The sequence below is a fragment of the Cololabis saira genome, chromosome 2 (genome assembly GCF_033807715.1).
Source record: "Cololabis saira isolate AMF1-May2022 chromosome 2, fColSai1.1, whole genome shotgun sequence".
Lineage (NCBI taxonomy): Eukaryota > Metazoa > Chordata > Actinopteri > Beloniformes > Belonidae > Cololabis > Cololabis saira.
The window spans coordinates 21,933,198-21,941,792 of record NC_084588.1 but is presented as its reverse complement, the minus strand read 5'-3'; the positions used below and the strand labels follow the sequence as shown (position 1 = coordinate 21,941,792).

Below are 8,595 nucleotides of genomic sequence, written 5' to 3'. Positions count from 1 at the left end.
AATACGTATCACATGCAGGGCTGCATGTGACAACACGTTGAAACAAACAAGCCGAAGCTGTGAGTATTATGGTGTTTGACCACATGTATGTGGCTTTAGTCACTCTTTCTCTTATTCCTTTTGAAATAATTTTGTCAAAGAGTATAAAGAAATGTGTCAGTCAGATTCAGGGAGAGATGTGAAGCTATGACCTCTGTTCAAAATGATCTTTTCTTTGAAATATTTTCAATTTTCATTCTCTGTCCCTGTGAACACATCTTTCAGAAAGTTTCCCAAAGCAGGAGAGAAATTAAAGCAAAAAAATATGTGCAGCTTCTCCTCCTCCTATTAAAAGTTAGAGTGCGAGTGTATGTAGTGCCTATTCACTAAGCAATGTATTGATCCAATGTTGTTGGCACCTTTGTTACACTCTGGCCTTAAAAGCAGCCCAATGGAATATGTCACAGGTGTCAAAAGATATGATGGGACTGAAATGTCATCATGTTCTTTCATGAGTAAATGTCGATGCTGCTTCATGGAGCATCACTCATCTCAAACATTTCTACTAGCTGGCACAGGAGTACTTCTGTAACTTGAACAAATATCCTGATCAAATCACAAAATTCAATGTTTAAAAATCTGCAAATTCGTTCAAACAACCCGACCTGAGTTTTAACATTTTGTAAACGGATGTCCTTTCTATTTTTGAGAAATGAATTGATTCTTCTCCAATTTGATTTGACAAGACAGAACACGACATCTCCACTCCAATAAAAAGGGAGGAAACAGGAGTACACATACATGGCAGGAAGAGGGAGACAAAACTCTTCGTAACTTTTAAACTGCCAGGGCCTGACAGTTTTAATTTTGCCTTTTTAGTTCCAGTTGCATTGGAACCGAGGTGCCAAGCAAGGATGTCGTGAGACACGTTCAGGAACACTGTAAAAGGTTTAATGAAGTTATTTGAGTAGGCGGCCACGGGGGAGCATACTTCAACTGCACGCCAGTTGAGAGACATGATGATGTTCAGTGATGGGTGACCTTTTTAAAGTTAGAAAATCAATTCACAGGCTAACAAAATACGGAAATACAAACAACCCCCTTTCTTTTTTGCATTTGATTGATTAGCAGCACTGCTGCGGATGGAAAATAGAAATACCAGCCTGGAAATCAATACATTCAAACAATAACAACAGGAAAAAAAGCATGTTTACAAATGGCAAGGTATCAGAAGCTCCATAGACGACTCCAAAGGGAGTTCTCTGTCTTAAGAAAGATAGTGTTGTTTCTGTAGGGGACGTTTAAACTTTAATAAAGGGTATGCATAGATTATATGGTACATCAACAGCAAAAGGGAGACATTGACTCACATCTCCTTTTCCACTCTTTGAAGTGTCAATCACTCCATGAATAGTACTGGAGCACATCTCATGTCAGCATAAAAGGTCTTTGTGCTGATAAAAAGATTATGGTCTTACAACACTGAATCAATTTGAGCCAAGTCTGTTGCATTATTTTCTTTTTTTCGTTCTTTCTTTTTAAACCGTGATTAACACGGAAAGCTCTCAAAGATCTTTATTCAAGCATACAAGTGATCTAAATTCACCAGAAATACGACGGTGGTTTGTTCCCTTTATGACATGCTGAAGGTCAATGTGACCTGATGAATTAAAGTCATTGACAAAAAATAGAGATTAAAATTAACAAAGAGTCAAATATTAAAGAAACAATCAATACCTTTGTAGCAAATTCAAATTATAAAAATAATCTTTTAATATAAACAACATATTCAGTGCACAAAGAACATTGTCCAAATCATAAACTTTACATATAGATTGAAATCTAGTGTAAGCATGTTAAAAATAATCAATTAACATGGTCATTTGAGTTAATATCAATAGTCAAAGTGATCTGCATAAATAGAATTTTAAATAAATTATGGAAAATCTTTCGCTGCTTTTCGGCAAGCAGCTTGTCATATAGTATTTCTGCAGGAGGGCATCTACTTGGGCCATCTGCATCTGTAACGACAAGAAAGATGTTTTAGAAGAAGTAGACATGAATATAAGAGTCCAGAGAGTGAACCATTACGACCCGTCACTCTGGATTAACTTGCAGCAGTCTGATTCACATTTTTGGGTATTTTTGACCAACAAAGAACCAGGTTTGTTTCTCATTTGCTCTGTAACGAACCACTCCCTTCCACAACAGCATTAGTCCCACATTTTCAAACAATATGCTATTTGAAGAAGAGCATTCAAGCTTTATATAATGTGCTTTATGTGACCGCTTATGACAAACACATGATTCGGTGGGATCTCGCTCTGGAAACTATTTTTGCTCAGAATTCCCAAAAGCTCCTTTTTAAATGAGAACAAAAGTGTCTTTCCTACTTTTCCTATTTCTTAACATTTCAGTTCCTTAAATGGTCATGAGATAAGCTGACAGTTGAGACTTCTATTGTTCTTTTATTATCTTTGAGCACAGACTGAAGTATCTGAAGAATGTTTAGATTAGATTCAGTCCAACTCACCTGCATGAGGCGCTATCAAAACGTTGATACCTGCTGGCACAGATGGAGGAGTTGAGTGGACAGGGGTTTATGGGACTTGGTTGGAGAATCGGTTTGGGTCTCGGGAGACAGTCGCACTGCTCCACATCTATCTCACAGTCTGGCATCCATGAACTAAGCGGAAGCTCTGAGAAAAAGATGACATCTTTTTAATGTTGTAAAAACCGTCAAGTTCAAGAAATGGTTTACTGTAGAAAGTTTAATGCCAGATACTGTGACTATATTAATATGGATGCTTTCACTTATACATTTTACAACTAGCCTGGCCATTTCTTAAAACACTTATATAAACTCTTATATAAGGTCAAACATTCAGTCATGAGAAAAACAAAGACAACCGCATTCAATACTAAGATTCAGTGTATCAGGATGAATGTAAAAAATCATTTTGTCCTTTTCCATTTAGTTAGTTTGTGCTCTTAACCTCATGAACAGAAGCTTGGCAATACCACACAGCTACATTATTTATTTAAAAAGCAACAAGCCAAAATGCTAAAGCAGCTGTAGAGAACTATGTGTGCCCTTATTGCTTCTGTGGGAAGTAAAAGGACAACTAGTAGCCTGGTGTAACTGATCACATGCACTTGATTAATGATCATTATCAAGTGAGAGCATTTATAAAAGCTGCATTTATAAAAGCTGTTAATAGGAACCCCACAGGTTCACATTAATGTCAGTAACGATCTCAGATATACAGTAAAACCCATGCTGGGAAGAGTTAGGGAAGTTGTTTTTTTAAAAAAAGACCTGGTTGTGGATCCTGGGGGATCCTGGCAAATTCACCACAAGCTCAGACTTTTATCTTTATTATTAAATGAAAGACTGAATAAGCGTTGCTTGTTTAGAAAGTAGAAGGCATATTCACTCTAAAAATGTAAGATTTAAATCTGAATGAAGTACGGTCGGTACGACTTCAACAGAGATGTGCATCAACCTGTGCCTACAAACCTCCATGGTGAAATAAGGTCTTAAAAAACCAGGACCAAAACCTGTCCACAGTAATGTGAGATACTCATGATGTAATAGAGGAAATGATTACTTCAAGTCATTGCTGATAAAAGAGATTAAAAAAGTTTCTTATTTATGGGGTGCATGCAGATTTTCATCCACTGTTACTGCGTATACTCACCTGGTGAACTGGAAGGGTAGGGTATGCATCTGTCAGTTGAACAGTCCCAGATGAAGCCGGTAGCGCAAAGCCTCCTGGAGTCTTCTGCCTCCGACAGCTGGTCCATCAGAGAGCAGCTGTCAGTAAAACGATGGATTCAAAAAGGATTCAACATCTATGAACAGTCACAACACATTCAGTTGAGAAATAAAATCAGCTGAGGTTGTAGACTCACCCGCTGCCCCTGTGAGGATGAGCGTTACGGCGAATAATCGCAGGTTCCATGCAGCTGCACTCTGTGTGGTTTGTGACCTTTAGTAGCACAGGTTCTGGTACAAACTTGAATGGAATTACACTGAGGACCTGGAAAAATCAATCACACAAACTGTATCATTATGGTCTGAATAAAAAGGCTAAATGAAAAGAATAATCCTTTAAATATGAGTTGTGGTGACTCACAGTTTTATTCACATACACAGTCGTCGTGTTCCTGCAAGTGACGCCCTCCTGATTGCAGCAACCACTGCACCTGACAGTACGAGAGCAAGTCAAATCTCCACATAAATTGAGCTCAACTTTAAACTTAACTGGAAGGATGATACATCTGATGCCAATAAGTTCTTTTCCAACTTAAATTAAGTGTAAAAGTTTTGATTTCTTGCTAAACAAACCTGTGGACGGACACACAGGGTGGCTTGAAGAAGATTGAGTTGTCGGTGCCCAGTTCCTTGGCCACGTCAATACATGTCTCCCTGGGCATGCACTGGATACGCTGCCACTCTTCATCTATGGCTAAAGAGGTAATACATATATGTATAGATGTATATATACAGTATACATGATATTGGCAAGCTCATCAAACACACATGCATGTTGCATATGTTTTATCCAACCTTTAAGAATCTCTAGGCTGTAAGATTCGGCAGCGTAGCGTGTAGAGCGGTGTGAGCCGACCGAAGGTGCCGAGGAAAAGGCCTCTGCCTGGCTTTCTGGCTGTTGCAGTCTCAAACGACACTTCCACAGTTTCCAATCAGGAAAGTCTGTGAGACGGAGCAGCTCCTCCAAACTGGAAGATGAGCGCACCTCCCTCTCCCATTGCCTCATTACCTGATGGGATCATAGTTACATACATTTGTTTTCCATATTTGGGATTATAATATAACTTGGCAACAATTTTGAATCAGTTGAAAGTATTTCACAAGTACAACTAGATTATTCAGTGACAGAAACTATTTCTCAAAAAGTGGCATAATGAACTATAGAAGGCCTTTGAAAAACATGTAGATGTCTACTTTCTGCAAGCACACAATAATAATGTATCAAAACACACAGACAAAAGGGGGAAAATCCCTTTTCACCATCTGGAGGCTCAGATAACAGCAGGTAAATGTGATATGTTTCATAAATATACAGTATATAAGTATATAGGGGATACATTTGGGAACATCGTCATAATGCACATTTGATAAAGCCACATATGTCTTTTGTTAAAGTCTCTCAGGAAGGCCAATGTTGTGGTAAACCCCTCTTTTTTTCTTTTTTTTTAACATACAGATGCATTTATGTCAAAAAGTATAATAACACTACAGTATGTTGAAATATGCACCATTTCTGCAACATGTGCTTTAAATTCAGGTTGGACTGAAATGATGAAATCCTGCAGTGTGGAGCTCAGAACAGTACATCGTCTGTTCTTCCTGTGTGTGTGTGTGTGTGTGTGTGTGTGTCTGTGTGTGTGTGTGTGTGTGTGTGTGTGTGTGTGTGTGTGTGTGTGTGTGTGTGTGTGTGTGTGTGTGTGTGTGTGTGTGTGTGTGTGTGTGTTTTGGACCACCTTTAGGCCAGAGTTGTTTTGGCCCTCAAACAAAAGGAGAAACTACTTGTGACGATTGCAGAGCTAAATATTTAGCATGCAAGACTTGAGCCCACCCACAGAGTTAGAGACTGACTCATTGTAACCTTGTACACTGTCATGGACACATGTGAAGCACTCTGCTAAAAAGAAATGCAACTGGTTTCTTTTACGAGCTTATCATTTATATATTTTTCCGTATAAATGGACATTTTTTAGCAGGACTTGAAGCGGACCACATTTACACATATACAAGACTGTGGCAGGATGGGACACAGGTGCGTGTGTCCCATCAACCTCTCCACCCTGCCGCACTAAACTCCGTGTCCTCTCTATCCTGTCGGTCGGGCCCCCGTAGCACTCGCCCTGCTACAAAGACCATATGCACGAGACAGCTGTGAGCAGTCCCTCTTATAACCAGAAACATTTACAAGAGTTAATTTATCAACAGTAAAATGAACAATCTGAAGTCAATCCAAATCTGTATTCAATTCAATTTTAATTAAATTCACTTGGTGGACTGCTCAGTTGCAGTGTAACGCTTAAGAATGTATTCCCTGGATTGTGTTACAAGTGTCAGTCAGAGAGATCTTGTTTTTTCTTTAACTTTAATTTTTAATTTTAGAAAATGAAACTGATAATAAGAAAAACCAAAGCTTGTTGCTGCTGAGTATCTGGAGAACCCAATATAAGCAAAATACTGTATGTGAAGTCCAACACTTCGACTTCAGCACATCCATTTATTCTTCTTCATCTGTCTTGGTTTGTATTATCGTCTTTTTTATTTAATTAGTGTCTATAAATCTCAAACATTTTAATTATTTATGATGAAGAACTTCTTCTAGTGAGCAGCCCGTGGCATCAAAGACAGATCAAAGGTTTGCTTTGGACGTTCTCCGACCCCATCTCCAGTTTTACAGTATAATGTACTTCCACATCTTGAACTGGTATCAATTAATATGAACAATGGTATTAAACCTGTCTTTTATTTTTTGAATACAAGAATATATTAATTAATGAGGTAATGTTATGTTAATGACTAACAAAGAAGTAGTTTTAAGAAAGCTTCACAACTCTACAGCTCTGCAATCACATTGCTGTTCATAAAAAACTTTTAGAGGCCTCTATATAAAGATGATTATTGATTGTCAAAGTTGGACTTAAATACTATATTGGTCTAAATATGGAAGAATAAAAGAATGGTAATTCAGGTTTTCTTCCTGTTCATTTCAATGAATGAATGAATGAATGAATAAGAAGGTCCTACAATACTGCAACAATCAGAGCTGACTTTTTGTGATGCCTTCCCATCCAGGTGTGTGATTACAGATTGGATGCCAGTGTATTTGCACAAAATATGCCAGTGCATATTCATGATTATAGACTAAATTACAGACTTATTTCCTGCCAACACTTTTGCAGAGTGACCATAAAGCATCCTGCTATATTCTGGCTTTAGGTTTTCTACATAAGAAGGATGGCATGCAGCCAGATTGTAACCTGTGGCAATTGTAAAGATTAAAACTTCTCCAATAAAGCCCATTAAACCAGCCCTTTGTAAGAGTGCCGGAGCACATGTCGTGGATGTGTACGAGTAAAGCACTGACATAAAGTTTCAAACTTGGAAAGATTGTCAGTGCCTCCCTCCTCACAGAGCTGAGAAGCTGTAATTCAGGGGTGTGAGAAAAACCATAAAACCACATGTCATGCTACTGCAGAAGGGCAGAGTTCCCACCGTGACGTAAACCAGAACAAAATGGAAACAGAGTCAATTATAAGAGCTATTGTGAAATGCAGTTGGAAAGGTTACTCAAGTTTAACTTTTCTCTCCATGTCCTTCATCAAAGATCTCTTTTATAGCGTTGTTTATGTTTAGATGTTAACAGACAGCAACGTGCCGAGGAGGATGTGAGCTAATCAAACTGGAGACAGGATGGAAGTCACAGTTTAGAGCTTCCCAGACTCATTTTTTGAGGCGGGAAACAGCAATGCTCGATCCCAGATGGCAGGACAACAACTAATGTGAAAGCAAAGCGACAGTAATGGACTGCACAGTCTAGCCATCCAAGTCCAGTGATGTGTTAAACACCTTACAAAACAAACCAACTGCTTTCACTTGTCTCAGAGATGCAACAGAAATTAGGGAGGTTTTCCTTAATCAATTTCTGTTTGACATACTGCCTAATGAGAACCAGAGGAGCAACTTCCCCCGGAGAACGATGAAGCAAAGATGTTTGGAGCTTGAATAAAAGGCAAATTCAATTTGTGAGGAGTGACAGAGATATACAAAATTATACATGAATATGAGTGGAATGGTTTGATATCTGCACATTCTTGTTTAAGGATAAGACCATGTGTGAGTTTACAACAATGACTGCAGCTAGCCGAGCATGAAGTTAATGAGATCATCAGTAAAAGAAGTAAAAAGGCTACAGAAAAACGTGAACATAATTTTTTGATTGGAGGTCAGCTGCAAAAGCAATGAAATGCAGAAAGCTCTGCCACATTGCTGCTTTTGCACAGTAGATAGAATCTACAACTGGAGGTTTAGAGATTTATTGAAGACTTACCCTACTTCCTCCCTTCCTGTGCATGCTGTAGCCCATATTTATCCAGCCGAGCTCCACCACCAAAGTCATCAAGAAAGAAATTCTGCACAGTGTCTGTTTCATCTTCATCATCGTCTTCTGACTTGGTTTCTCTGAGCAGCGACGTGAAAGCTCTCTGAGCTGGCTGAATATCTCTGACGCCTTTCCTCGCAGACCAGTGAGACCACACACTCAGGTATGTGCAACACACGCTCTTGATCCTCCAGCTGCACGGTAGAGTGTGTGTGTGTGTGTGTGTGTGTGTGTGTGTGTGTGTGTGTGTGTGTGTGTGTGTGTGTGTGTGTGTGTGTGTGTGTGTGTGTGTGTGTGTGTGTGTGTGTGTGTGTGGGTGTGTGTGGGGGTCTCAGTCAGACGTAACCTGTCACAGCAACCCAGACACCCGTGAGCCAAATGGAGAGGAGGCTTTAAAATTAAAAAAAAACTTGAGGTGTCCAGTTACATAACAAGCCTCTAAAATTGTGCAAAATTCGCTTAGGAA

General features: G+C 39.0%; 1 protein-coding gene across 1 annotated transcript; it reads right to left on the bottom strand.

The window, feature by feature from the left end:
• Positions 1 to 1,774: 1,774 nt before the first annotated feature.
• On the bottom strand, positions 1,775 to 8,268 carry vegfd (vascular endothelial growth factor D). The gene is made up of 8 exons (XM_061709733.1): positions 8,079 to 8,268; positions 4,553 to 4,766; positions 4,331 to 4,451; positions 4,119 to 4,188; positions 3,895 to 4,022; positions 3,681 to 3,796; positions 2,513 to 2,678; positions 1,775 to 2,000 (listed from the first exon to the last, which is right to left on the bottom strand). Exons 1-8 carry the CDS (start codon positions 8,187 to 8,189, stop codon positions 1,982 to 1,984), a joined length of 945 nt encoding a protein of 314 aa, XP_061565717.1. The 5' UTR covers positions 8,190 to 8,268; the 3' UTR covers positions 1,775 to 1,981.
• Between the last annotated feature and the right edge of the window lie 327 nt (positions 8,269 to 8,595).

Excerpts from the sequence above, each read along its gene's own strand:
- vegfd (XM_061709733.1), bottom strand. The coding sequence starts at position 8,189 with ATGATGAAGATGAAACAGACACTGTGCAGAATTTCTTTCTTGATGACT. Across the intron at positions 4,189-4,330 it reads CCCTGTGTGTCCGTCCACAG|GTGCAGTGGTTGCTGCAATC; the intron begins GTTTGTTTAGCA and ends TCGTACTGTCAG. Across the intron at positions 4,023-4,118 it reads CTGTGTATGTGAATAAAACT|GTCCTCAGTGTAATTCCATT; the intron begins GTGAGTCACCAC and ends TGATTTTTCCAG.